This window comes from Colletotrichum godetiae, assembly GCF_030913485.1.
Source record: "Colletotrichum godetiae strain CBS 193.32 chromosome Unknown BDP55scaffold_40, whole genome shotgun sequence".
Lineage (NCBI taxonomy): Eukaryota > Fungi > Ascomycota > Sordariomycetes > Glomerellales > Glomerellaceae > Colletotrichum > Colletotrichum godetiae.
The window spans coordinates 111,671-137,928 of record NW_026851288.1 but is presented as its reverse complement, the minus strand read 5'-3'; the positions used below and the strand labels follow the sequence as shown (position 1 = coordinate 137,928).

The following is a 26,258-nucleotide window of genomic DNA, read 5'->3' as shown; positions in this document are numbered from 1 at the left end:
AGAGTCGGCTCCGACGTGGTCTCTGAAAACGCTATCCATTCAAGGGCCTTGGGGAGAGGAAAAAGATGTTTCAGACACCCGTTCGCCGTAGGCCTTCACCATCACCAAGGCATCTGGCGACACAATCAATGAACCAAGGAGAGCGTCGAGCTTCCTAGCGGTGCGATATGCCGGCCCTTCTTCGGCATTTTGCTTTCTCATCGAGGAAATGGTGTCCCCAAAGGCTTTATACTCTATGGGTGGCTCGATCTTGACAAGAGAAAAGTCAAGGTTCAGACTTGCCAGTGCTAGCTGGAACTCATTGGTCTGCGACAGCACCGCAGCGGTGAACTTTGAGATGTCTACTTTCTACTATTGGCTGCGATATCGTACTCTGAGGTTCTATAGTGAGGCAGGAGAATAGTTCCCACTTCTCCGATAGTCAAGGCAACTCAGAGGTTGGGTATTTAGTGTTTTCTCTTCGCGAATCACTCCTGGGTTCTGTCTCATAAACGCCAGCCTGCCTGCCTGAAACTCTGGCTTATGAGGTGTTATCAGCCCGCATTACAGTATGCCTGACCTACGAGATGCTGCTGGCTCGCCTCACTTTGTTTCTGCCAGAGGCTTTGCCAAATCCTTTACCCTACAGATCCGGTAAGCCACATCCCCGAGACGTCAGTCGCAGGGTGGAAGAGTCGACATGATATCAGATTTGCTTAATTTTTCCTTTGGAACAGATAGTCTACTATTCGGAGCATTTCTCCTCCCACTGAATTTTTCAACGCTTATTTGTTATCTTTGTACGAGTTGAACATGTTCTTCTTCAAACATTTGGTACTTTGAACCACGTCTGTGACCGACAATACGAAGAAATCAAAACTTCACCAAGTGATGTCGAGTACTCGAAGGGTTCATGACACATATATTCTGTTGCGGAAGTAGAGGATATCTTTAGCGAAGGAATGAGAAAGAACTCAAAAGTCTCGAATCGAATTCTTGTATGGAATGATAGAAGCTTCACCTCGGGGCGAGCAAGTCTGTAAACAGAATGTATCTAACGCGAAAGCTGCCACAACGCCGTGCTATGCCCTGAAACAAGTCAATGACTACGATCTATTCGAGAGTTTCCTTGCTTCTTTGAGCTCTTGAGGCGATTCCTCTCTCCTCCTTTTCCGCTCAGTCTTAGGTGCTACGCCGCTTTCGCTTCTCGGTATATCAATGTCGATGATCCAGGGATAGTGTTGCAATTCACCGCCTTCCTTGAGCGCGGCGTTGACGAACATAGTGCTCTTGAGCTCTGATGAGCTCATGTTGTTGCGCAGAGATCCTGCGCTACAGTATCGGTGCTCCTTGTAGAGCTCCAGTCTCTGTTCCCTTATCTTCTTGTCTCAGATTCGAACCGGGTGCCCCCGAGACTTGTGAGATTACCAACCAGCTGAGACTTTTCATGATCAACATCACTAAAATGTGAGGGTTTGTCAGAGATCTCGGGGCGCCAAGTTACATTCTTTGCTCCCCAGCCGCCGTGCACATGTCCGAAACAATGGGAACGAGGTCGAGATTTTGACAACAGCGGCAAAGAGATCTGGACAGCCGATGCGCTTCTTATCCGCTGACATGTCCATTACCCCACGAGGTGGGCCATGCGTCATGACGATATCTGTATCCATCTGAAATTCGAATTTGTGTCCCTCGCTTTCATTGTATGGGAAACCCCAGCCTTCTGATGACGATGACGATGGCGTGTACGGGCTAGAGTAGACCCTGAGCTTGCCACCGTTCGCTAGAGCGAAGTCATGCGTACCCTCATCCAGGAGAATGATGCCGTCTTTCTTGGCGTCGGCGAAGAGTTTCCTGGCCAGTCCGTACCCGCCGAATTCCCGCTCAACTAGATCTGCCTCGATCGGGAAGCCGTTTATGCGGTTGGCTTCTTCGATTTTGGCCTTGAACGCTGTGTGGTCGAGGGAGAAGTCGTGGTTTCCTGCAATGACGAGTGTGAGTGGTGCTTTGAAGGTTTTGAGCATGGCGAGGGTTTGGCGGTATTCGTCCATTTTTTGAGGAGGTCGCCGCAGTGGATTAGGACGTCGAATGGTATGAGTGGCATCCTTTCAGGCGTAAAAGTGCGGTCGTGAGTGTCTGAGATAATGAGGAATCTGGTTTGGGTCGTAGACGACATGTTGAAGGTTCTGTGGATTTGAACGTGGGGTGTAGGAAGTGGATGGACTGTTGACTGTTGGAGGCGTCAGACATGTGATGAGTTGGGTGTGTACTTCCTGTAGTACATTCTATACCATCTGGGAGACCTGGTGCTTATTTACATGTAAGTAAAAAGAACCTCTACGATAGCATTTCAGATTCCTTCGGTCCCCCCACATAAAGAGGTCCCTTGGTGTTCATCAAGGGACTCGGCGGCTACGATAGAGTACCTCCTAATGGCATGGTAGACTAGACTTATCGAGGCTCGAGGAGTGTGGACATAGCAGTTGCCAGGGTTCATGTTGGCAGGCATCGTAAGGCCAATTCGTAGGAGGCGAAAGGAATTCAAGGACATCGAGGTACCGGAATGCGTGAGAGACTTTTGTTCATCAAATAATAGATTGAGGCTTTGGGTTGTCTGGGGTGCTTGTATCGTAGGCGCAGTCGCCGTCGTCGCAGCTCTGCCCGTCTTTGCCCTCGTCATTTAGCGCCGGCACTCTCTTGATATTCGATACACCCGTCTTGTGGGCGTCAAAAGTGAGAGCAAACGTCGATGCCAGCGCCGACACCAAAGGCTCGGAAGACTCCTTCAACACCTATGCGGTATCTAGCCGAGTTAGTGAATGGAACTTTTCGAGACCCAGTCCGAACTTCCTTGTTGCATCGATGAATATGATAGCTGGGACAAGATAACTCGCTTGAATGCTGTACGTCTCCCTGGCGAGGTCTGCAACTGAACCGGTCCGTCCGTGTGAAGTTCGCAGCGAAGAGTTCGAAATTGAAGTGGTCCTGCAGATGGCTTTTATGCCGGTGACTTCGAAACATTTCCTATGGCACGGGGAGCCACCGAGGGACCAGGAATATACCCTCCACTGAATGCCACTGCCAAGTTCATTTAATGAGCAGCATGCTGGTCAGTCAATCCAGTCTTCGACGCCTCCACTATCTTTTGAGATCAGTAATCTTTCTCGCTCCTGAACCCATGAAACAATCGTTTGTGAATATCGCGTTCGATACAGCACCGGCTAAGGTGTTCAAGGTGAAGGCGGGTTCGAAAGTCCGCAAGGAATTCAGTCTGGCCGCTCCGGACCAACCCATCCGGCAGCGAAACCCGGCTCCGGAGTGGGGGGGTCATTGGTGGAGAACCAGCCGGACATTCTCAGCCAGGCAGGTACGGAAGCACATGCACTCTACCCTCCGGCGACAGGCGAAGCAGGGAGACACCAACCCTTCACACCCTTCTCATTGACAAGATAGCATCACGTGAAAATCAGTCACCTAGTCACCTAGTCACCAAGAAAGTCCCCTTGCTGCCCCGACGCAAGAACGAGATACCCGAAATCGCCAAGCCAAGCCAAGCCGTTCCTCGCCCATCATCTCTCACTCACATCAGGAGGACCAATCAACCACACCACGCCCGCGGTCCAAAAGTCCCCGTACCTCTCTTTCTCCCCTAGTCACTCTACCATATTCTACCCCCTACCTACGGATACCCTGAAAGCAAACAGGCAGCCAAGCAATGCAAGAAAAACGGCTTACGACCCTACGGAAAGGAATCCCAACCAGTAACCACGCGCGGCATGTAACACGCCTTGTTCGTCCGACATCATCCCAGTCGGAGCGTTTTACAATAGGCGTCTCGAAACCCAACAAGGCACGCCCTCCCCAAGCGTCGTCATCTTTACACCCGCCTCGGTGCGTCCGAGCGCTTCCACCCCTAGGGCTCAGTCCAAACGGTGGCGAAGGAACTCGAGGAAGGGGATCCCATCCCGCAAAGGCTCGAGCTTGGCACGTCTCACCTCATCTCGGAGTTCTTCCTTTACATATGCACATAAACACACACACCAGTGAACAACAAGAAGATATAGCTGAAGGAAACCAAGTTGACTTTTGCAAGAGCCTTGTGCCCTGCTGCATCAAGAACTGTCTAAGTATACTGATGATGGCATCGCTAGGTACAATGTAAATGTCGGTAGTAGTAAATAGTATATCCACAAGGGTTGCGGGGATGACGCCCAAGATTATCGTCATCCGCCGATGCACTTCCCCACTGTCGCCCTCCAAATTCTTCTCCTCCTCTCCGACGGCATGCCTGTGATGCCGTCAACCGTGTCACCAATACCTGGCATCTTCCCAGTCCTGTGGCGTCCGGCGCAACTACAACATGCAACCCCGTAGATCAGACTCCATGGCTACTACATCTGATAAATGTTGACAGAGATAGAGTGGTACAGGCAAGTAACGACGCTGATATTGTTGACAAATAATATGGTGGAAGAGGGAAACGAAACGAAATTGTTGCCTTTTATTCTTCGAACTTGGCTTAGAAGTTCTCCTTGCCCCACACGAATGAAAAGCTTCAGTGAGGTTAGCGTTGTCCTATGTCGTTAGGCTTAGAATGTCGACTTACCCAGGTTCACTGTACTTGTTGCAGAAAATGTGCAGTGTGCTACCCAAACCCTTGGGACCACAGAAGAATACACCGGCCTCGGCGGGCGAGTGCAACTTGCGGATACCTCTGAAAATCATGTCCCAGTTGGGTCTACCGAAGTTGGTCGGCGAGCGTAGACCGGTAATGGTATCCTTGTCGGCGTTGGCGTCGTTAATCATAATGTTCGTCGCGTCGTCCGCCTTGATCTTGGCCGTCAGGTAAGTGTGAATCTCGATGCGGTTATCGACATCCTGGGCTTCAATGGCGAGAAGAAGGGAGCGGAACCACTCGAAAGAGCCAAAGTCTCTGCAAATCCAGAAGAAGTAGACCTTGCTCAGGCGAGTCTTCTGTTGAGGATAGTTCATGCGGTACCAAATGGACTTGAGGATGGAAGCGAAGGGCGTAACACCGATACCGGCACCGCAGAGAACCGAGATTTCATACTTAAAAACGTCCTCAGAGGCCGAACCAAAGGGTCCATCGATGTAGACACGGGGCAAGACACGGCGGAGGGCGGGGTCAACTTCGCTGGAGTCGCTGTTGACACCGACAACCTTGCTGGCATCGTCCTTCTTCTTGTCCCACTCGCAGCCGAGAGCCATCGATACGGCGCGGGTGAAGTCACCGACAACACGCATGTGGATGGAGATGTAGTCCTCCTCGGGGGCGCTGGTCAAGGTGAAAGGGTGGTACTGCCACAGAGAAACAGCAGGGCAGCAGAAGAAAATGTACTGTCCAGCTCTGGTCTTGGTGTGCTCCTTCTTGATCTGGATCTCGCAAACATTGCTGGGGTGCTGAATGACCTTGGAGACATACGTCTTATGGCGTCCACGAACCTCACGAGCGACACGCTCAGCCAGGTAAACAAAACCGCCGTACATCCAGTACTGCCAAAATACACCAATGGCAGAAGTGCCAATACTGGTGCAGAAAGGAGCAAAATCGGGCTGAATCATGCAGAAAGCACCGTGGATGGACCAGAAAAAGAAGAATACGATGAACATGTGGTGGGTGTACCAGAAACGCTCGTAGTTGGCACGGCGGGGCTTCTCGACGGAGGTGAAGACCATACCCATGAGCGCGATCAGCATGACATAGCCAGTCCAGCCGGGTCCGGAGACAAAGTTGGCCAGCAGCCAGCCGTAGATTCCGAGGTTGTTCTTGGCGGCGATCTGGGCGAAGTTGTTCCAGTGGGCAATGGTATGGACCCACGAGAAGAAGACAATGGACCAGGCGGTGGTAATGTGGAAGGTGATGTTCTTGTCGAACTGAATGATTCCGTTGAGCGGAGTCTGGCGGGCCAGAGAGATGAGCGTGCGACAGACGGGGAAGAGGACCAAAGCAACGTCGACGTGAAGCACCAGCGCAGCCGAACGTGCAATGATAAATGTCGGGCCAAATGTGTCTCTTGCTATTTGCAAGTTGTCCTTGAGGGCAAAGTTGACCGAGGCAAATGCGAAGACGAGACCGTGAAGAACGAGGAACACAAATACGAATCTGTTTGCAGTTAGAACCTGTTGACTGTGAAGAGAAATGGGCGTGGGTAGACGTGCACTCTTCGGTATCCCTCGTTAATCATCCAACGATCGAAGCGCTCCCGCATCGTCAAATCCTTCTGCTTCTCCTGCGTCATCTCTCCAGAGAGAAGCATGCGAGTAAGAGGTGTCCATCTTGATCGTTCCGAGGGCTTCTCGGAGCCTGCGTAGTAGTAATCCATGACAGGCGATTCGGTCTGGCTGTCGCTAGCCAGGGATTCTTTCGACGGTCGTTCTCTTGCTGAGTTCCTTCCGATCCGAAATATCCCAGTAGCGGGTTGGTCTTCTTCTCGACTCTTTCTCGGATTTCAATTAAACGTCCCCGTCGATTCTTTTCCTTCCTTAATCGTGGTAATTTCTAACGTCGTGGTGGTGGCGGTGTGCGAATGGTCGCGGGTATAATCGAACGTTGGGGATTGGTTCAGAGCCTGCTGAATGGGCGCAGAAGATAATGCATCTAAATGAAAGTAGGCGAAAAGAAGAGAAGAGTCGATCCAAGAAGCACGCGCGAACCCAGAAAAAAGAGCGGAAATTCGAGCCTGCGATTCGTTGGTCACTGGGTCAGCGAAATTGACGGCTTCACGCGCGAGGCGGTAGAACGATGGAAGGTGGTGGGAGAGGGCACGGAGGTGGAATGTAAATGACAGAAGGTGGCGGGAGGAAGCAGAAAAGAAGGAAGAGGCGGCCGAGGGGCTTATGGCGCACAACAGAGTTTTGGAGACGCAGAAGAAAATGTCCGGGAGAGTGTTGCGGCTTCTGCTGCTGCTGCTGCTGCTGCTACTACTGCTTTTCTGCTGGTGGAAGAGGAGGAAGAGGGATGGGCGGCAGGGGGAGTGTAGGAAACATAAGGTGATTTTGTGTCGATGATACAAGCCACGCTGCTTGGTTCGAACTTCGCACACTTACCTGCACACAATGCCTGCACTCGGCGGCTGGTTAGAATTCTTGGTATTCGCGGGGGGGATCGAGAGGATTGGCGATATTACTTGTCCCTACTTGCAGCAGCGGAAAGGGGTGTGAGAGATGGACGCTGGAAGAAGGGGGAAAAGGAAGTCAAAAATGCAGCGTCCGGGAGGTGGGCGATCACAGGATGAAGAGGAGTGAGAGCGAAGTCTCGGGTGTGAAGTGTGAGAGGTGTGTGAGGTGGATGCGTTCTGGTTCAGGGCGGGGAGTGGAGGGGGGCAAGGGGAGGGGAGGGTGGCAGGGGTGCTTCAGGACAAGGGGGGTAGGGATAGGGGGGATCGTGTGGTGGGCAGGGGGAGGAGGGCCTCGCAGGTCTCGAACGGTGAGTGAGCATCCGCTAGTTACGTTTTTATGTAGCAAGAGACACAGCAACAGATGTTATTCATCGATTCAATGATACATAAATGATATTCATTATGATATTCAGAATGATGTAGAAAGTATCAAGTTGTCAAAGACAGGTGCATGTTCAGGTACGTACGGAGACAGGTAACAAGCCAAGGAAGCCGATGCAGGTGGACTTCTTGCCGTCGGTCTCAGTGACAAGCCGAGATGGTGCGAGAGCCTGCGAGATTATGCCTACGGTGGCTCGAGAGACAGGGCATCGATGAGTATTGGTTGACGCAGGGCCTCCCGTATGAGGGCAAGGTTTCCAGGGTTTGGGGAGAACAACCACATGGGTGGATGGGTGTGTGTATTCAAGAACGATGGTATGCGTGATGAGACCACAGACGACGACTAGTTTAAGAGATAGCATCAACGAAGTCAACGAGCAGATAAGAAGACGCGAGGAACAAGGGGGAAAGGGGTGGACGACGCAACTCGGGATTGAGAGGTGAGACTGAGACTGAACATGAGGTGAGTATGAGAGTAAGAGTGAACGGTAGAGAGTGAGAGAGAACAGACCATCCGCACAGAGCAGTGATGGCGCAGAAATGCAGCTGGCGCAAACGCGTCGCAGATACGGCACGGCAAGGCAGCCAGTCATCACTCGGCCGGCGCGGACGGCGGACGGACGCTTCTCTCGCGTGCCACTGCCACTTTACCCCGATCGAGGATTCGACTCACTCACTCGAGCTGGGGGACTGGAGTTGAACAGTGTAGAAGAAGGAGCAAAAAAAAAAAAAACGTCTGAGCATGGTCCCAGGGCAGGGATGCCAAGCTGCTAGAGCCTCAGGGGGCCAGGCCACATTACGCTTAGTTAGGCGGGTCCGGAGATGTTCTCGGCCAATCATCGGCTACTGCTCAATGCAGGTACAATGTTCTTGCCGCGCTGCTTCGGGACGGTGCATTTCTGCATCTGCGCTTGCCTTTCGTGCCTTCCGTGCCTCTCGGTTTCCCTCCCCTCTCTGTACCCGTATTCGTAAGCATGCAAGTACTAGAAGTACAAGGTTCAAGTCCGTCGTCGCCGAGGGCAAGACTCACCGGATGGTCTTATCAAGTTGGGAACAATATCGTGACATTGCTTCAGGTTAACCAAGGCCGGCAAGCGCCAGCCAAGTACTTTCATAGCACGAATACACAACAGGTGGCCAGGTCGTGGGGAGATTCTTTGCTTCCATGGGCCCAATCGAAAACGATAACCCCGCCACGGGAACGAAGCCCAATGGCCCATCCGTCTCACCGACTCTGCCTGTCTTCCGAGTCTTGGCTTTTCTTTCTATCCCTCTTTTTCTTTTCCGGATACACTGATAGGTACTCAGCTTCTACCCATTGAACGTGGCTCACCACCGCAGAATCCCATACTCTGTACACATCATTCCATTCATACTCCCCAAAAGTCATGATCCCGGCCTCGACGCGCGCTTCCTGGCTGACGCCGCCCTCCTTTTGTGGGGCCTCGTTCCCGTTCCTGGGACACAAGGCCGTTGGAACGGGCTGGACGGCATCGCGCACCCACTAGGTTCCCTACCTTAATATCGAAAGAAGCCTACCTTAATCGGACAGCCACAGTCTGGGATCACCATCCTCGCCCGCCAATCACATCTACCGTGCTCGACTCCCGGAATCCACTCTCGTTGAGCTCAGCTTTGTCGGACGCTGACCGTATCAAGAATTTCGGCCGACAACGAGCCGCCGCCGACGGTGATGACCATATCCGTACAGCTAATTAATCGTCACGAAGCCAAGTCTTTTGGACATCTGCAGTCCATATTGCCATCACGGAGCATGCCGAAATAACCCACACTTACCGATGGATACGGATAACTCGCTTCATCGCACAGCTGTATGCCCCTGGGCCTGGAGATGGTCATCCCACCGGAAGTCAGATACGACAAAATCTCTCCAATACAAGAACAAGTTGTCGATATTCAATTTACCATAGGGCAATGCAGGAAATCTCATCAGCCCCTTCCGCCTCACCACGGTCGCCTACGCCTCGTTGCTGTTTGGGCCACGTTTGGAACAAGGCTGGTCTCCCGCATCACATGTGGGTAATGAGGCCATAATCCCCCGCGGCCTACAAACTTCCAAACCGCCCAGTTGCACATCGATACGCCCCCAGTCAACAAGTACGGAGTAACACACTTCGTCTTGACGAAAGCCAGACGCAATCAGTGGCCGCTTCGTCGCCCATTCCTCGTCAGTCGTCACTGCAGTGGCTCCCAAACAAGACAAGGGCGAGCTTCAGAATGCGATACGTACCCTTGGCGGGTGTCAATTTCTATCCGTCTGATTGGATCAATGGTTGTTTCGGAGATGCAAAAGAGGGGCGTGCGTCTCGATTCGTCGCCTAAGCCCGTGTCACAGCTTGTTTCGCCAGGGATGCTTTGACACAATTGTGATTTCACAACTTTTCTCCCAACCCAAGTCCCGACTCTCGACTGCCTTTCTACTGATTGTGGCGCTTCATCGCTGCTACGGTACGGTGCCTTACACTACGCATATTGAGTACGCTCTTTGGCCTTTCACTCTCTTGTGCTTTCTGTTAGTCATATGAGCATGAGTATATGGCATTGCTTAACACACTTCGGCCCCTTACTAAGCGGCGGAACCGACTTGGCTTTCCCTCGGAAGCACTTGGCACTTGTCGAGACTTGCGATAACATCTTTGGTTATTGTCTTCCTCAAGTCTTCCTAGCCAATACTTCATCTATTCAGTCTCGCAAACCACATGGCTTCAAACACACACTCCCCCCTTTTCACATTTCACTCCCCCTTCTTACCGCCCTCCCGCCTCTATTCACTGACGCCGGAATATTCTTAGCACTCTCATTGGCTAGGATCCCTCGACTCGCCCTGCCCTGGATCACATTCAGAGAAGCACCGGCTGCACATTCGCCATCTGTCAATACGCGGCTGATTGCCAAACCTCTGGCTCGCCTCCCGCCGCACATCTCGTCCCGTCACCACGCAGATTGATCCCCCGTCAACCACTCAACATCCCAGTGGAAGATCATTCACAATCTACGCACTCAGGGTCAGCTCCACGTAGCGGCATATGCAAAAATCAGTTCATATTTGATGCTGTCCTACCCCTTCGCACCGCCAACGTAGATCATTGACAACCTCAAGCCAACTTCAATGGTACGCTGCCGCCCACCGCTTACGTGAAATGCGGCCCAAGACATAGTCTTGCCAAACGATCGGTAACACAGAGCTCATGGCATGTATTTGCTTACAAACTCACCTGCCTAGACTTGCAAGGTCTGGCGTGAAGATCCCCAGTGCATGCAACTGAAGCCGAAGTCATCTGTACTCCGCTATCCTGAACAAAAACGCAACCCGCCAATCACGCCTTGTCAAGCTATCAATCTTCCGTCTCTGTAAGAGTCTGCGCTTTCGAATTGTTGCGCACTCTGAACCTGCAAGTCATCGTCAACCCAGCGGCTGAGCATCCCCACATTTCAAACTATGTCTCTATCAGCCTCATTCCATCTATCTGATACAGATTCATCAAATGTGTCTCTTCCAAGTTCCAAGTCTTCGGAATTATTCTTAATCACATCCCGCATTCTTCAGCCTGTCAACCCTTTACCTTATTTGCTCAACAAGCAAGACCACCTATTCACCACGGCCCAGGAACTCCTTCGTGGCTCGACTAGTCCCCTCGAAATCCAACCGACACAAGCCCCTGTCTCTTGAACAGACTCCATTCCCACCTTTACAAAACACGCGATAATCGCTCGACCTCTGCCGGACACACCTCGAGTCGACCTACACGGCACAGCTATCCGAAGTCTCGGAACGCTGCCCTCTCCTCTGAGCGCTTCTCGAACGCGAGGCCCGTTTTCTCCCGTCCCTCCACGCTGGAGACGATTGTTCCCGAACAATGGCCGTCTGGTACTCCGTACTCCGTACACCAGCAGTACTCGAGCCCTCGACCTCAAATCATCAAGTTTCAAACAATACCAGCCCTACCTTCTTCAAAACATCGTTCCCCTTCTGCTCCCCTTCTGCGTGTCGAGATCCGAGTAGAGCACCTACGCTTGAACGGGAGACGCAGGGCACAGGCTCCCGTTTTCCTCGCCTCTGCCTACCCGGCGGCCCTCTCGCATCTACTGGCCATTTCGAGTAATCCCACCTTTCCACCCTGGAAATGAAACCACGTGCCCCTTCCGCGGCGCAAAAAGAGCCGCACACACAGTACGGATACCAGCACCGTTGCCGCTTTCTGGATAGTCGATTCGCTCGATTCATGAACACCTTTTCCTTCCCTGCAAGGACGGCCTCTCCATTGCCACAACACGTCCATCTCATCTTCCTTCAGCGCCCGGCTACGTAAAGGTAAACGATTCTCTTTCCATCCTCGGCTATGGGAGACCACCACTACTTCCAAATTGGGCCTCACACGTTTCGTTTGGACTGATGTCGTGCATGTTTTCTGGCCCTACAAAGTACACTTGAAGATCCAAGCAACGGCGAGTCCGCAGGGCACTACTTCCTGTCAGAAGCTGGTCCTAGTCTATAGTCCTCTTGCAACATCGTTTATGTGATGCATATGGCAATGTTCCAAACGCGCCCGTTGAATCCACGTTGCTTGTTCTTACCAGCGTTACCAATGAAAGGATCTGAGCGTCATATCTCAGTGTTGGATCGTTGGATGGAAGCTGTGGCCGTGAAGTGGTATGCCTCATACCGGTCAACTAGGACGGGAGATTTGCCTTGCCAAGGTCGATCATCATCCCTTGGTAAACCACTCTGATTACTATTCGCACTGCCATGCCTTTGTTGAAGAACCCTCAGTCCAGCAAAGCCATTCTATCATCCACGTGGATCGTAGCGGAGGAGACGAGGTCGGAGGGTGTCTAGCCCTGCGTGCTGCGCAAAAGGCAAGCTGGAAGCTATTACCCAATCTCCGTCTCCTTCCTAAACATCTCGTAGACGTAGTTTCTTCGCCTTTTCGGTTCTTCTTCTCATTGCGAAACCCCAGCTGTGAATGGCGTTTGCCTTGGACCAAGGCAGAATCTCAAACTAGATTCCACCTCGAGTAAACATGCCGTCTGTCATTTCCGTAAAGTTCAAATGTCCCTCATCTCAGATTTCACATCAAAGAGCCACATATCCGTCTTTCCCGCCGAGCAAGAGAATAGCTAAACACGTCAAGAATCGTTCTCACATTCTCTTTGTGACAAAGTACAGACAAGGTGACAGAGGTTCTGGTGATTAATTATCGACCTCAAGATTTCCACGGATTCCTGCCGATCCCGGTAATCTCAAATCAATTCATGGCTCGCTTGAGGATATATCACAGCAATGCTTTGCCCCTATGGCATCCTGCCAGGGCTCATACACTCATCGGCAACTTCACAACATAACCCCGCCCTCACGTATCATATCAAGCCTCCTCTACCATCCATCGCGCATAGATAAACACAGGTACCCACAGGAAACATCTACCCGATTCTCACCTTCCCTAACCCATCACCATGATCCTCGGATCCCCGGGTCGCCGGAGCCGGCGTCCCAGATCACTGGGCTGAGGTCGGTCTTACCCGGTACACCTATACGCAATGCCTTACAACGGAAAACATGTTACGCTCTGTTCGAAATGAGAAAAGATTTGTGTCAAGTAGAGCCCGCGTTAAACGGGCCTTTAAACACGGCATCTGGAACAAGCCGATGCTGATGGTGTTTACATTGACATCGCCCCCTATCGTCGATCACTTGTCCTGGAGGCAGCCTGTGGAGGCTCCCCATATGCTAAACCTGGGCAACAACATCAACTCTGGCCTCAAGGTTCAAGATGACCAGCCCTCGCGAATCATGACCTTTTCACTGTTCATGCGTTATGGATATTTGGCAACCTTCACTGGCCTTGAGGAACACCAAGCCTGGGACACGAGCAAACGATATCAAAGTTATCACGGAAACAATTTGGTATGATGGCTACCGGTCGTCTCTTCTGCGGTGTCGACCAGAACGTACGCATCAATGCAGCGTCAATGCAATAGAAACATGAAGCCTTGCCGTTTGAAAACCCGGAAGTGGTACCTGTGCTGCTAACTGTCTGATCGGTCTGTCTTCTATTCACACTGCCCGCGTAACCTCTTCTCGAGAATGCCAATCCGCCGTCAAGGGTTTTGTTTTGACGGCCGAACTGTCTTCTGTGTGCCGGTGAAACGACAGAGACCCCAAACCGCAACGCAGAGCAATGACCTTGACCTAAGCGTACGCCAGAGCTGTCGAAGAGAGATAGGGGAAAGCCGTCGCCTGTCATACTCGTCCAACCATCATGCCTCGAGCCCCATCTAAATAGCGTACTTGCGAGTCCACTCGCGAGCAGTGGCCTCGTATCTGGCGCGGTCCGTCTTGTAGACGTGTGCAATCTCGGGCACAAGAGGGTCGTCGGGGTTGGGGTCCGTCAGCATTGAGCAGATGGACAGCAGGACTGTCACGTGTTAGCATTGTGCCTATAACACAGCCTTGAGGCAAGTCATGAGATGACGTACCCTTGGAGATGGTCAACGCCGGACTCCACTGGTCACGCAGAATATCTAAGCAGATGCTGCCGTTGGAGTTGATGTTGGGGTGGTAGATGCGAGTGGTGAAGTTGACTTTGGGAGGCTTGAAGGGGTAGTCGGTAGGGAAGTGGATGGCGAGGAAGAAGACACCGCCAGAGTAGGGAGAGTCGCCCTGAACATAGTTGTCAGCAACGTGTTTTACATCTCGTTTATTGTTCTCAGCTGGGAAGCTGGCCGAGTTCCGGGTACCGAGGCCAGGTCCAACCAACAAAGCACTCGAGAGGAGAAACAAACTTACAGGTCCCATAATCGTCGCTTGCCAGTGGAACTGCGAGGAAACCAGTCAGCAAATGTCTACAAGTCCATCGTCGGAACTGTGAGGTGATCTCGTGCCCGGCTGAGTCATGATTCAAGGCATCACCACAGCGGGCGCTTATCGGGAAAGATATAGTCGACATACCAGATCTTCGCCGACAGGGCCGGCAGAGCAGGAAGAGGGCGGGTCACTGTCAAAGGAAAGAAGTCAGCATTATGCATCTCTTGAATCGCACTCGTCAGCTCGATGCCGCCATCGACGTCAACATCAGTGGCCCGACAGAGCTGAAAAGTTGCAGCAGTCCTTGTTGAAGAAGACCCCGCTCCCCATGGCCCCACCTGACGTCTCGGGCTGCGACAAAAAGGCTGCGAGTTTAAATGAGAGAAAGAGTGTAGGGAACATACCGGCCGAGATCAGTGAGCTCCTTGTTAATGCGCTTAAGAGCCATTTTGAATGTGGTTTGTGGTTGGGGGTATCTAGAAGATGGTCGATCGCCGAAGCGCAAATGCAGTGTTCTGTTGTTGTGAGGGGCAAAAGTCAGCGAAAGCGGTCGGCGGTGGTGGGCTTTTTTGGATGCGGGATGCGGGCAGACGTGGTTGGAGGGGTGGTGGGCTGCACTGCTGCTGGTTGTCTGTCGTTTGCGTCGGCTGCGAGAGCGAAACGGCGAAGGTACGCGTCGTAGATGCACGGGGATGCCAAAGAAAACAAGCTCGTGTTGGTATGGCTCTCGATATATATTGTATGTCGGAGATGAAGAGGATGCTCGATGTGGCCGGCGTCGATGCAGCAGCAGGCGGCGTGGGAAGCGTGGATGTGACGGTCTTGGGTGCAAATCATGTGCTGGTGTGGGGAGGGGCGTACAGTACCTGAACGAGGAAGAATTTATCCCCGAAGATGCTCCCGAAAAGAAAAGAGCCCGATCGCGTTTATGAGGTCGTTCGATATGTCGCCCGTGAGGGATATTACGCGGTGTTCGTGGAAGAATCGATTCGCTTCGTGGCGGTCCCGTTACAGATTGATGTCGAGATGGAAATGGGGTGGAGGGAAAGGAAGGAGAGAAAGAAAGTCAGCGGTCGGGCCTGGCGAAAAATGACGGGAAGGGGTGAGTCGTGGGTAGGCAGGAGCCACTTTGGAGGGGAAAGGCAGGAAGTGGGAAGGAGGGGGGAAGGAGAGCGCCAAACCTAAGGCTTAAAGGCACTGAGGCTGCCCAGCGTTAACTCAGTGGAGGTTCAGGTTGTTGTGGCTTCCATTCCCGTCCCGTCAGGTTCGCCCCGAGCTGGCACCACCCATTTCCACCATTCACTGTCACGGCCAGTAGCCGCCCGTACCTTTCCTCTTAATTTTCTTTCAGAGGTACTCCTCGTGAATTAATGGACCAGATCTATGGATGCCCTATTGCGTTCCATGGATTCCATTCGATTTGTGAGCGTCAAGAGAAGCAGGAGCCAGGCCCAGCAAATGGACAAGTGGCTGGTGACTAATGATTTATGATTGGTGATTGGTCATTACTAGGTACCTACCTACCGTCCGTTCAGCGTGGGATTCAGCGAGTACTGTTTCTAAGGTCGACAAACCGATGACACCCATCAAAGTCCTAGGTGTTCGCCTTATTCAATGACTAGATTATGTGCCATTGACTCTAATCCATCAGCCTCAGGTACCAGGCAACAGGTTTCATACAAACCAAACAAATAGTGGTTCTGTCGCCCCCTTTCTTCCAATTATGAAGAACAGTCGGAGGCACCAAAAGGGTGAGCACGGTGAGGTACCCTGTGCACCGCCATACTCCCATCAACACTAACTGATGACAATTGCTGACTGGTGGCGGGCTTGATACTGCCACCTGGTGACTAAGCAAATGCCTCAGCCTCATTATCTTCCAACCCGGGCGAAGTGGCTCCCTGGTCAGCGTCTGCATCTAGACGACCGGACCGGCTGCCCATGTGGTATTATAGGTATCTACCTGGATGGCAAAAGAAAATACAACTCATGCATCTCTCTCAACTAGGTCTGGCCATCTTTGCCGACCAACCAACAACGACGCATGAGTTCTCGAGCAAGAGAGCACCCCAGGTTCCGGCATCAGCTCATCCTCTTGGGATACACTGCACCTGAAACCTCGTTCAGCATGTGTCGTTCTTGCTTAACCCTCACCATGTTTCTTCGCGGAGGTCACTTACCATCAACACCAATTCCTCACATCACATCACTGCACTCTGCACTCTGGACTTTGCATCTGCCATCCCATCACTGCCCGCCAGCCATCCCGCGAATGGCGTCCGGCTCTTACGTGTTGCCTGAACCCGGTACCTGACTTGGGCACCTAGTGGTGCCCAAAAACACAAGTACCTTTCGAGCATCTTATCCCGGGTCTGAACTCTCTGCCGGCTCCTGCCGAACCAAGGGCCAAGTCATTGCCCTGGCATGTTTCAACCTCTAAACCCCAATCCGCACGCAGCCTGTTCCTACTCTTGTCCTTGACCCCCTGCTCCGACTTTTTCCTTTTCCTAGCAGCAGCTCAGGACTCAGGCAGTTCTCGCGATCACCAGTTCCCACGGTCAAGGTTGTGGCTGTGCATACCACCAACTACCCTCCCGAAAAGCTTCATTGCAGCCGACAATCCGGGGATATGTATCTAGCACTCGGGAACCACACCATTCGGACCCAATTCCGGGTTATGCCTAGCACGGGGGTAACACCTCGACCACATTCCATCTAAAACGGCTTCACTTCATTACGCGGAGAGAGAGCCCGCGACGACGTCATTCGCCGAGACCGGTTCTTATGTAATCATCATCTTCAACCGTTTAGCCAATCAGATACCACCCTCGTTGTGCCTCGGATGCTGCTCGGGACAGCTACTGGCGGGGAAGACGCCCCGTGCCCGGGCTTCGAGACCATATTCCCGCCATGATGGCGGCACGATTCCTCTCCATCCCACCGTGATGAAGAGTCAATTGACCAGTAGTAGCCAGTATGTATCGCAACGCCTTGAGAACATGCGCGACACGATGCGCCGCAAAGCGCACCTTGCCCGCCGCGAGAACCTTCGCTTCCGCCTCTGATGGCCCGGTCTTCAACTGGGAGGATCCCTTGAACGCAAAGAACCTCCTGACTGAAGAGGAAGTCGCCATTTCTGAGACTGCTGAGCGCTACTGCCAGGAGCGCATGCTGCCGCGTGTCCTCCGTATGTTTGCCTTTCCGGCCACTGCCACGGCTTACACTAACCACTCTCCATAGAGGCCTACCGCGATGAGCAATACGATCAGAAGATCCTTGAGGAGATGGGCGAGCTGGGGCTCCTCGGAGCAACGATCGAGGGATATGGGTGCGCCGGTGTGTCTACCGTTGCTGGAGGACTCATCACAAAGGCCGTCGAGAGAGTCGACAGTGGCTACCGCTCTGGCATGTCCGTCCAGTCGTCGCTTGTCATGGGCGGTATCGCCGAGTTCGGCACGGAAGAGCAAAAGGAGAGATTTCTGCCCAAAATGGCCACGGGAAAGATGCTAGGCGCGTTTGGTCTGACAGAGCCCAACCACGGCAGCGACCCCGGGTCCATGGAGACGACAGCCAAGCCTCATCCGACCAAGGAAGGCTACTACTCTCTTTCTGGTGCCAAGACGTGGATCACGAACTCGCCGATTGCCGATGTGTTGATGATCTGGGCAAAGTTGCAAGAGACAGGCAAGATCAGAGGGTTCCTGGTTGAACGCTCTCAGTGCCCGCCCGGCACCCTCGAGACGCCGCCCATCAAGAATAAGAACGGCTTGCGAGCTTCCATCACGGGCATGATCCAGCTCGACGATGTCCCCGTACCCAAGGAAAACATGTTTCCTTCTGTTGAAGGACTCCGAGGCCCCTTCTCGTGTCTCAACAGCGCGAGATACGGTATTTCCCTGGGCGTCATCGGCGCCCTCGAGGACTGCATCGCGCGCGCCAGGACGTACTCGCTTGAGCGGAAGCAGTTCAAGGGTAACCCCATCGCCAAGTACCAGCTCGTCCAGAAGAAGCTGGCCGATGCAGCGACGGATGCGGCGTACGGCACCGTCGCCGCGATCCAGGTTGGCAGGCTCAAGGACGAGGGCAAGGCGACGCCTGAAATGATTAGCATGGTCAAGCGCCAGAACTGCGATCGGGCGCTGCAGAATGCACGCGTACTGCAGGAGATCTTTGGTGGCAATGCTGTTAGTGACGAGTATGGTATTGGGCGCCACGTCGCCAATCTCTTCGTGACGCAGACGTACGAGGGACAAAGTGATATTCACAGTAAGTTGCTCTCGTGGCCCAACACTGGACATTGGTTACTAATCTAAGCAATAGGTCTCATTCTGGGCCGTGCCATCACTGGTATCCAAGCATTCGTGTAATACTGTGGGACGTGAAAATGTGGTCTTGTATATTACTATGACACCGGGGAACGGGTACGGTGGATCAAAACATACAAACCTTGAATGAAGCCAGCGTAAATTACCGTCTTTTTCTTCTTTCCATGCTCTATCGCCCTTGGTCACGATGCAAAGCATCTCAAGAGGTCACCCTGCGCCTATGAACTGCTCTTGATACTCATTGAGGTGGGATGATATATCGATATTGCAAGAAATTCCAACTCCTACACCAATCTCGATAGAGAAATTTTCACTTAAGGCAGCGCCTGTCTCATGAATTACAGGTTTCCTGATTTTGCCAATGCGCCGAAGTTCTACTGAACTGGTGCGGATCCATCACGGGACTAGCAGCCTAGAGAGATAGGACTAGTTGGTAGGACTCGAGTACATACCAGCGTCCTCAGCCTCACTTATGGCTGTTTTTGAAGCCACCCACCACCATCTACCTACATGTGCCGAGTTGAGTGTAACTTTACTTAATTCGTCATTCTCCTCTGGGATAAAGAATAGACCACCCAACATAGATTACATCGTAATTTACCCCAATTTTCGACTCTCCCGGCACATTGGGGTGGCAAGCTGCCAGCTATCTCCTAGCGCGGATATACCGGTAGCAGAACCAAGATCAAGTCTCCAAGCAGCATCCAGCATTTTCTTTCTCGCACACACCACTAAAAAGACTCCCTTTCACCGACGCAATGCGCTCGCCGCTCGCGCACTAGCACCATATAGCAAGCCAAGAGTAAAGCAATGTCATCTCAAACCCAAGCACCAGATGTCACAACCGAGACAACCGACTGGGCGCAGCGGTGTAGACTACGAACATGTCTTGATGTCCTCTCCGGTGAGGTTTCTGCTTCGGCTGGGGTTATGTTGCCTTGTAGGTGTACTAATCCGCTGGTGTCGAGGGACCTTAGCACGTTGGGGTGGGGGGTGTTCATTGGTGATGATAGGAGGGATTGGGATAGGGGGTTTCTGGACTGGATTCTGGAGTGGTGGAGGGAATTGAGAGAGATACTGGAAGGGGACTGTAGGAGAGGAGGACTGTGGGATTGTGGGGTTCTGTGAGGGTTCGGTTGGTTGTCGTTGGCTGTGGAAGGCTATGGTTGTGTTTACGTGAACCTGGTTGCTGGGCTTTTGGAAGATACACTCGCCGTGTTCGACAACGTGGATTGGGGAGAGGAAGTCACTTAAGAGATTGAAGATGTTGGCTGGTTCAACTTCTGCGGAGGCCACGAAATTTATACATATTGCATCTTCTTCCTGCCCAGCTATCCTGTAGCACATCATATTTCACAAACTCATCCATTTCTGTCAGTTTAAACCCTGACTCAGCGTGACATTCTATATTTAAGTTGTAACGTCAAGTTGTTGCAAGAACGAATGGACGTCGCTTGTATTAATAGACAGATAGGTCATTGTTGAAATGAGAAGCTAGCTATCTAAGTTTCCGCGCAACACTGGCCCTGGAGACTCAAAATGGTGAAAGATGTGTATGAGAAGTTGAAGAAAGCCGTGGCTGGGTTGAGGTGACCATGAAGCGGTCTGAGTGAGTTGCCGTCTAGACGCCTCCCCTGACCTGGCCAGCCCCCTAGTTGAGACATGTCTGATTCTACTCGAGCTTGTAGGCATCGAACTTGGAGGGGATCTCATCCGCGCTTCTGCCGTTCTCCCAAATAGAAACACTGTTGGTAACAAGGATGTTAGCAAAGTAAAGAGGGGAAGGGTATACTTATCAGGGGTCTGATATATGAAGTACAAAGGGGTCGTAACAGCTTACTAGGAGAGAAGAACTCAATGTTAGCATATATAACTTCGGACAGCGAAACGTCTCACATTCACGGGATAATGGGTGTATTTACCAGTTCAGTGTAAAGAGCATCATCAAGGCCAGTCATGTTGAACTTGGGCCCATTCTCAAAGACCACCAAGTCGCCCCTCGTAACAGAAGCGCAGCCCCCAGCAGCGGCGCAGGTACCTTCAGAGCGCTTCTTGGAGACAAAGCCATAGTTGCCGCCAGAGTAGTTGCTCCCGCCGCAGCAGATATTCTCCGCGCCGTTGGACTGGGTGACGTACTTTAGGTTCTTGCAGTCACCTCCGCTGTGGGCACGGCCGATAATGTTCCAATTGGTCGGAATGGCGCGGAAGCCGATGCTTCTGAAGACGTCGCCCGAGGCGCGGACATAGCAGTCGTCTGGGTTGACATTTCGGCAGACGATGTAGTCGTTGCCGCTGCACTTTTCGTTGCTGCGGTAACCGTAGACGTCGATTGCCGAGACGGTGGCGATGAGGCCGAGGAAGATCTGGGTGGCGTACATTTTGGATTAGGTGGTAGACTCATGGATTGGAATTGTGGTTTCTTGAGTGATGTGAGTGAGTTGATGTGAAGATGATAGAGAAGATATGAGAGCTTTCAAGTGAACTTAGGTAACCTTTTATAAGAATTTCTCACGTTTCTACACATACTGATTGTCTTTGAAGAAGAGTCGATGTCAACTTGAAGTCCCTTGTTGTCATCTCGGTCACTCTCTGGACAGCTTCGCCCGGTGCTAGAGCCAACCTCGTAACACGGTGTCCATGGCCATGAACGTAGACTCTGGAGAGTAAGGCAACAGAAGCAAGCCCATTACCATCGTAGGTTGACGTTGTTGTGGGTCAAGCTCTTGTGTTACATACTTACTAGACCAGAACATGACCGAGCGCCATATCCACAACTAGCTTCAATACCATGATTGACTAAGTATGCACTTCGAATAATCGACCTAGGATCCTCTTTGCCAAAACCCCCAAATAAGACTACACGTACTTGACATGAATAACATGTCAGCTGAGGCGCTTCGTCAAGGGCTCATCTTGGCCCACTGCCGGTGATCCTCAGCGTAACATCGTCTCGACCTGATTACTCTTTAATTCGGATTCGGGCGAAATATCAGAAACCTGGTATGGGACTGTCCGCTTCGGATGCAGCTGACGTAGGATTCCATCTACGAAGCACAAAAGCCTCGTGAACCCGCATCTGTGCCACTTGGGTGTTTGGAGGAGGATCGTGCAGGTAAAGTTCAGGTTGTTAGACCTCTCTCCTTAGTCGTAGGAGTAGTGAAGAGACATATCTTCCATAGCCTTGTATCACCAGGAGTTTTGATGGAAGCACCCCGGCGGACTTATCGAGGTATATTACTACTTTGGGCTGGGCCTTTGTGATCTACGAATACTTCATTTATAACTACGACTACTTGCAAATAGTTCATCTTTGGTAAAACCTTACGGGAGCTGGCAACTGTCCTACTCAGAGTTACACAATTTATCAGGGGGGATCGATTTCGTAAATGGCGTATGAGTACTAACTAAGTGGTATCGATAAGTGTGTAATTAGACAGCAGACTTCTTGTTGTCTGTGAATTACCCAAGTAAATTAGCTTTGGCAGGTGGAAAGGTTCAAATGAAGGCTGCATTGCCTTTAGCACTTCTCGCCGAAGTTGTATTCCTTCACTTTGGCATCATACTGCGTGATTGTCGACGGGGCGAGAAGGAGGCGGGGCCCAGTCAAGACCAATAAGGACACAGAAGTCTAGGGCAGTGGCGTGTTCGACAAATCACTATGATGAGAGGTTGAATGATGAAGTAGTAATGAGCTTGCTGGATTCGCCTGCCGACTTCGAGCAGATACAACAGAAGAAGGTCCGCGGGTCACGGATGTAGCAGCAAGTGAGACGAAGTTGGAGAAGCTATGTGTTGGCTTACTTCTCCCAGGAAGATCGGTATACACATTGACTATTGGGCGTCATCCGGCACTCAGTGGGGTACGAGGAACACCGACTCCGTAGCCTGGCCTACCACACGGTTCCACAATGCGTTGTCTCCCAGTGTCTTCTCTACCACTGCGATGTTCTCCTCCTTGGTGCCATTGTTGTCGATCTGAGAGTTTGTCAGAAGGATTCCAATTGAGAATGCAGAAAAAGGCGGTAAGGCTTACGTCTACTAGCAATCCTGCTTCTCGATAGTGTCGTTCCACAGGCGGCCCTTCCTCCAAGTACTCTGCGAACCGCTTCGTAAACTTGTCCCCGCTGTCGTTCTTGTCACGGCCACGCGCGAGATATCTCGCTTCAGCGTTCTCTTTTGTCGTATTGAGTGACAAGACTATGTCGGGTTTTGGGTGACCCTCCTACTCAAGTCAGCCGTCTGCCACCCACATATCTCGTCTACGCCCGCCTCAACATACCAATGGAAGGCGTTCTTGAAAAGGCCACTGCGCCCACGAAGTAAGCTGCTCCTCACACCTTGGGAAACCGTCGATCAATATCCCGTTCAGTTCGTCTTGACGGATTGCATCCTCGATAGCGATGCCCAGGAATGGGTTTAATTCCGCCGACGTGAGGAATCCTTGATGATCTAGCTTATCCTGGATCGTAGCGGCAAGAGGCGTCTGGCGGTTCGCCTCATCCTTCATCCAGGTGCGTAGATTATCTCCTACCGAGAAATGTCGCAGGCCGCGTTTGCGGGACAGATAGCTGCAGATCGTGCCTTTTCCCGAGCCGGGAGCTCCTATCAAAATAGTGAGCAGGCTTGCATTCTGTCTACCAAATAGGACCGATAGAAGACCAACCGAGGACGAAGATGACTGCAAACTCCCGTCTATTCAGAGCAAGGTTGCTTTCCATGGCGATGCTGGGTGGTGAGCTGTCTGCTTGTGTGGTCGGTAATAGTGTGCTGGCGGGTCTGGCAACGTCGGAAGGGAAGGTGCAGCATCCCCGTCCCATATCGTAATTGTACGGCCTACGAGAGTTGTCTCGTTACATAAGCCACCCGTGATACCGGCATGTGAGGGGTTAATTAATAAGTCCTTGGTGGTGATTGGAAGCTTTAAACTCCAACGATACCTGACTTCACTAAAGTTGAGCTTCATACACGATACCTGTCTTTCTGAATTCTATCGTTGCAATATTTGTCGAATATTTACTGGAAGGAAACATCTGGAAGCAACAGGAAGAAAATCAATGAGCACTCTAACATCATGGGATTCTTGACAGTCACCGCCAAAGCGGCTCTGGCAGCCGTTTCAACAATACTTCCCTTCATTTGGGTTGTCGGCCTTGTGGTGCTGACAACAACATATTTTTCACTCCGCCGCCACGCTGAGACGCCTCATCAAGACGCCTCAAAAGTACCGATCAATTATGATTCAAAGTCCAAGCCCCCAGTGGACGACCCGAACGCTCCTGTCTCTGTCAATTACTTCCCGTCCCGCGAATGCAACTACGCCTGCGGATTTTGCTTCCACACCAACACGTCAGGTTACATCCTTCCCCTAGACGAAGCCAAGCATGGAATGCGTCTACTGAAGGACGCCGGCATGCGGAAGCTCAACGTTGCCGGCGGCGAGCCCTTCCTCCATCCGAAATTCCTGGGCGAGCTGCTACGGTGCTGCAAGGAAGATCTCGATCTCGAAAGTATCAGCATCGTTAGCAACGGGAACAAGATCCAAGAGAAGTGGCTCCGCGAGTACGGCCGGTATCTGGACATTCTGGCCATCTCCTGTGACTCGTTCGTTCGCGAGACGAATAAGGAGATTGGCCGCGGGGAGAATGGCGGAGCGGAAGGCGAAAAGGACCACATTGCACAGGTATTCCGCATCGCCGAGTGGTGCAAGAAATACAACATTATGTTCAAGCTCAACACTGTCGTCAACATCTATAACTGGAACGAGGATATGGCAGACACGATTGCCCAATTGGCGCCGTTCCGATAGAAGGTATTCCAGTGCCTGATCGTTGAGGGCGAGAACGAGGATGAGACGCGGGTGCGTGACGCAAGGAAGTTTCTCATCTCGGAGGAGCAGTGGCAGACGTTTTGCGGCAAGCATAAGCATCTGCCTTGTTACGTGCCCGAGGATAATGAGACGATGGCCGGTAGCTACCTTTTGCTGGACGAGAAGTTGCGTTTCCTCGACAAGGGCAATGGGCCAATGAAGAAGAGCGAGTCTCTGCTTGATGTTGGAGTGAAAAAGGCCATGCAGCAGGTGGCGTGGGACAAGAGTGCTTTTGATAAGAGAGGCGGTGTCTACGAGTGGCGGAAACCACAGACTGAAAGAGCAGAAGGGGACTGCAATGGGGATAGTAAGAAAGAATTAGAGTGGTAGTCGGAGAGCCTTATGTTAATGAGTTCATGGTATATGAGGAAGTGGGCTCTGAGCTCAGCTGGGAACTGGCAAAGCAGTCCATCGCCTTAGGCAGATTGTAAAAGCAAGGGCAAGGGGGCAAAAAGACAGCCCGCGGGTGGATATCTGGGCAACAAGACATGTATTTCATCCCAATTACTTTATCTGATAGGGGACGACAGGTGATCGGATGATGTAGCTACTGCCCGAATCCAGTCAAGACTACTGTCAACGATCTCGTCATCGAGACCATAAGTTCATCTTTTGCACATAGCCCTCTCCCATACCTAGATATTCACATCTTGCTAGAAATGGTCGCTGATGTTGATTCCTGTCCTACCCGGTAGAATCTATATGTCATGCGTCTATTGTGCAAGGTAGCATACAAGCTGAGTCCTCATGAAGGATGTATGGGCTGAGTTTTTAACTGGAGCGCTTGGTTTAGAATGACCGACAGCGGAATTTCAGGAGACCGGAGGCTTTTCCCATCTTTACTGCTGCCTTCAGTAGCCGAGCTTTTCGAGGTGCGAAGACTCTCCCTTCGGCATTACCGCGATCCTAATCGCAATCTAGCCACCAGCACAATTTTCTAGTAGCGCTCGACAGACAAAGTTTCACGACTGCAAAAAGGAATTGCAGCTAGAAGACTATGCAAAGTCTGTTGAGGAAGGCCAATATCGTAACCGTGCCTATCGCACGCTTGCCAAGACGGGTTAGCAATGACAGGCTTTGCGGCTTTGAACCGTACGATTTATTCTAGAAGGTTGACAGGTAATAAGATCACATCCTTTTAGGGGTTCAGTTGCTTGAGATTAGATCGCGATCTGGTCAGAGCACGCTGCCACCTGGACTTTTCTTGCCAAGAACGATAGAAAATCTGCTGTATCGTAGGAACGTAATCTAAAGACAGCTTCTACTGCTGCAAACACTGGTGTTTTAGTTTTGGTGCCAGTCCATCGGACCGAATGGCGGCGCCTTTGCAAAGCAGTTGAGCTGATAGACAGCCTCGGTGGGACCAAATAGAATGAGCTCGATAGTATATAAGCCAAGTCGATGGCATCTACATTTGCAGAAGAGGAATACATATCTGTATCAACAATCAGTGTTTCGGCTTCTACCTTGACGAGCCCAAACTTCTCATTCACCACTTCAACAATGAACATCCTTCTCCAACTCTCGCTTCTTCTCGGTGCGGCATCCGTCGTCTCGGCAGGCTGCTCGGCGTGCCCCCTCGGCAGGTACTTCAGGCCCAACCCAAGCCCCGACGCCCGAACTATGTGTATAGTGTTTGAAATGGAATGCTAAATCTATGTTTAGTGGAAGATGCACAGATAGCGCTGGCAATGGTTGCAGAAAGGGCGAGATCAAGTACCAGTGGCTTGTCGCCCAGAACT

At 51.8% G+C, this 26,258-nt stretch overlaps 9 protein-coding genes across 9 annotated transcripts; 4 read left to right on the top strand and 5 right to left on the bottom strand.

Annotated features, from left to right (window-relative positions):
• Window positions 1-1,085: 1,085 nt before the first annotated feature.
• Window positions 1,086-2,392, bottom strand: BDP55DRAFT_751614 (uncharacterized protein; the record flags this gene model as incomplete). The annotated part of the gene is made up of 3 exons (XM_060580646.1): window positions 1,548-2,392; window positions 1,380-1,486; window positions 1,086-1,353 (listed from the first exon to the last, which is right to left on the bottom strand). The coding sequence occupies exons 1-3, from the start codon at window positions 2,028-2,030 to the stop codon at window positions 1,086-1,088; spliced, it is 858 nt and encodes a 285-aa protein (XP_060426166.1). The 5' UTR covers window positions 2,031-2,392.
• A 1,927-nt stretch (window positions 2,393-4,319) lies between these two features.
• Window positions 4,320-6,457, bottom strand: BDP55DRAFT_272781 (ferric reductase like transmembrane component). Its single transcript, XM_060566428.1, has 3 exons — window positions 6,160-6,457; window positions 4,586-6,103; window positions 4,320-4,532 (listed from the first exon to the last, which is right to left on the bottom strand). Exons 1-3 carry the CDS (start codon window positions 6,321-6,323, stop codon window positions 4,499-4,501), a joined length of 1,716 nt encoding a protein of 571 aa, XP_060426165.1. The 5' UTR covers window positions 6,324-6,457; the 3' UTR covers window positions 4,320-4,498.
• Window positions 6,458-6,873: 416 nt separating this feature from the next.
• BDP55DRAFT_718283 (uncharacterized protein) lies at window positions 6,874-8,227 on the top strand (the record flags this gene model as incomplete). The annotated part of the gene is made up of 4 exons (XM_060578403.1): window positions 6,874-6,938; window positions 7,144-7,275; window positions 7,542-7,577; window positions 7,732-8,227. 4 exons carry the CDS (start codon window positions 6,874-6,876, stop codon window positions 7,844-7,846), a joined length of 348 nt encoding a protein of 115 aa, XP_060426164.1. The 3' UTR covers window positions 7,847-8,227.
• Window positions 8,228-13,601: 5,374 nt separating this feature from the next.
• On the bottom strand, window positions 13,602-14,913 carry BDP55DRAFT_673770 (ubiquitin-conjugating enzyme E2-16 kDa). Its single transcript, XM_060575623.1, has 5 exons — window positions 14,730-14,913; window positions 14,470-14,515; window positions 14,308-14,337; window positions 13,998-14,181; window positions 13,602-13,936 (listed from the first exon to the last, which is right to left on the bottom strand). Exons 1-5 carry the CDS (start codon window positions 14,771-14,773, stop codon window positions 13,797-13,799), a joined length of 444 nt encoding a protein of 147 aa, XP_060426163.1. The 5' UTR covers window positions 14,774-14,913; the 3' UTR covers window positions 13,602-13,796.
• Window positions 14,914-17,301: 2,388 nt separating this feature from the next.
• On the top strand, window positions 17,302-18,692 carry BDP55DRAFT_558914 (acyl-CoA dehydrogenase domain-containing protein; the record flags this gene model as incomplete). Its single annotated transcript, XM_060569853.1, has 3 exons — window positions 17,302-17,512; window positions 17,566-18,591; window positions 18,646-18,692. The coding sequence occupies 3 exons, from the start codon at window positions 17,302-17,304 to the stop codon at window positions 18,690-18,692; spliced, it is 1,284 nt and encodes a 427-aa protein (XP_060426162.1).
• Window positions 18,693-18,992: 300 nt separating this feature from the next.
• On the top strand, window positions 18,993-19,978 carry BDP55DRAFT_272625 (uncharacterized protein). Its single transcript, XM_060566427.1, has one exon. The coding sequence runs from the start codon at window positions 19,123-19,125 to the stop codon at window positions 19,717-19,719; it is 597 nt and encodes a 198-aa protein (XP_060426161.1). The 5' UTR covers window positions 18,993-19,122; the 3' UTR covers window positions 19,720-19,978.
• A 437-nt stretch (window positions 19,979-20,415) lies between these two features.
• On the bottom strand, window positions 20,416-21,028 carry BDP55DRAFT_718280 (uncharacterized protein; the record flags this gene model as incomplete). The annotated part of the gene is made up of 2 exons (XM_060578402.1): window positions 20,416-20,489; window positions 20,573-21,028. The coding sequence occupies 2 exons, from the start codon at window positions 21,026-21,028 to the stop codon at window positions 20,487-20,489; spliced, it is 459 nt and encodes a 152-aa protein (XP_060426160.1). The 3' UTR covers window positions 20,416-20,486.
• Window positions 21,029-22,296: 1,268 nt separating this feature from the next.
• BDP55DRAFT_751600 (adenylate kinase) lies at window positions 22,297-23,422 on the bottom strand. Its single transcript, XM_060580645.1, has 3 exons — window positions 22,930-23,422; window positions 22,684-22,872; window positions 22,297-22,625 (listed from the first exon to the last, which is right to left on the bottom strand). The coding sequence occupies exons 1-3, from the start codon at window positions 23,155-23,157 to the stop codon at window positions 22,503-22,505; spliced, it is 540 nt and encodes a 179-aa protein (XP_060426159.1). The 5' UTR covers window positions 23,158-23,422; the 3' UTR covers window positions 22,297-22,502.
• A 232-nt stretch (window positions 23,423-23,654) lies between these two features.
• On the top strand, window positions 23,655-24,846 carry BDP55DRAFT_718278 (uncharacterized protein; the record flags this gene model as incomplete). The annotated part of the gene is made up of 2 exons (XM_060578401.1): window positions 23,655-24,330; window positions 24,457-24,846. The coding sequence occupies exons 1-2, from the start codon at window positions 23,722-23,724 to the stop codon at window positions 24,844-24,846; spliced, it is 999 nt and encodes a 332-aa protein (XP_060426158.1). The 5' UTR covers window positions 23,655-23,721.
• Between the last annotated feature and the right edge of the window lie 1,412 nt (window positions 24,847-26,258).

Coding starts and splice junctions, on each gene's coding strand:
- BDP55DRAFT_673770 (XM_060575623.1), bottom strand. CDS start 14,773: ATGGCTCTTAAGCGCATTAACAAGGAGCTCACTGATCTCGGCCG. Junction 14,516..14,729: donor GAGCTCACTGATCTCGGCCG/GTATGTTCCCTA, acceptor TTCCTTTGACAG/TGACCCGCCCTCTTCCTGCT. Junction 14,338..14,469: donor GCCCTGTCGGCGAAGATCTG/GTATGTCGACTA, acceptor GTTTCCTCGCAG/TTCCACTGGCAAGCGACGAT.
- BDP55DRAFT_272625 (XM_060566427.1), top strand. CDS start 19,123: ATGGCTGTTTTTGAAGCCACCCACCACCATCTACCTACATGTGCCGAG.
- BDP55DRAFT_751600 (XM_060580645.1), bottom strand. CDS start 23,157: ATGAAGGATGAGGCGAACCGCCAGACGCCTCTTGCCGCTACGATCCAG. Junction 22,873..22,929: donor TTCAAGAACGCCTTCCATTG/GTATGTTGAGGC, acceptor TGACTTGAGTAG/GAGGGTCACCCAAAACCCGA. Junction 22,626..22,683: donor AAGCAGGATTGCTAGTAGAC/GTAAGCCTTACC, acceptor ACAAACTCTCAG/ATCGACAACAATGGCACCAA.
- BDP55DRAFT_272781 (XM_060566428.1), bottom strand. CDS start 6,323: ATGGATTACTACTACGCAGGCTCCGAGAAGCCCTCGGAACGATCAAGA. Junction 6,104..6,159: donor AACGAGGGATACCGAAGAGT/GCACGTCTACCC, acceptor AACTGCAAACAG/ATTCGTATTTGTGTTCCTCG. Junction 4,533..4,585: donor AACAAGTACAGTGAACCTGG/GTAAGTCGACAT, acceptor ACCTCACTGAAG/CTTTTCATTCGTGTGGGGCA.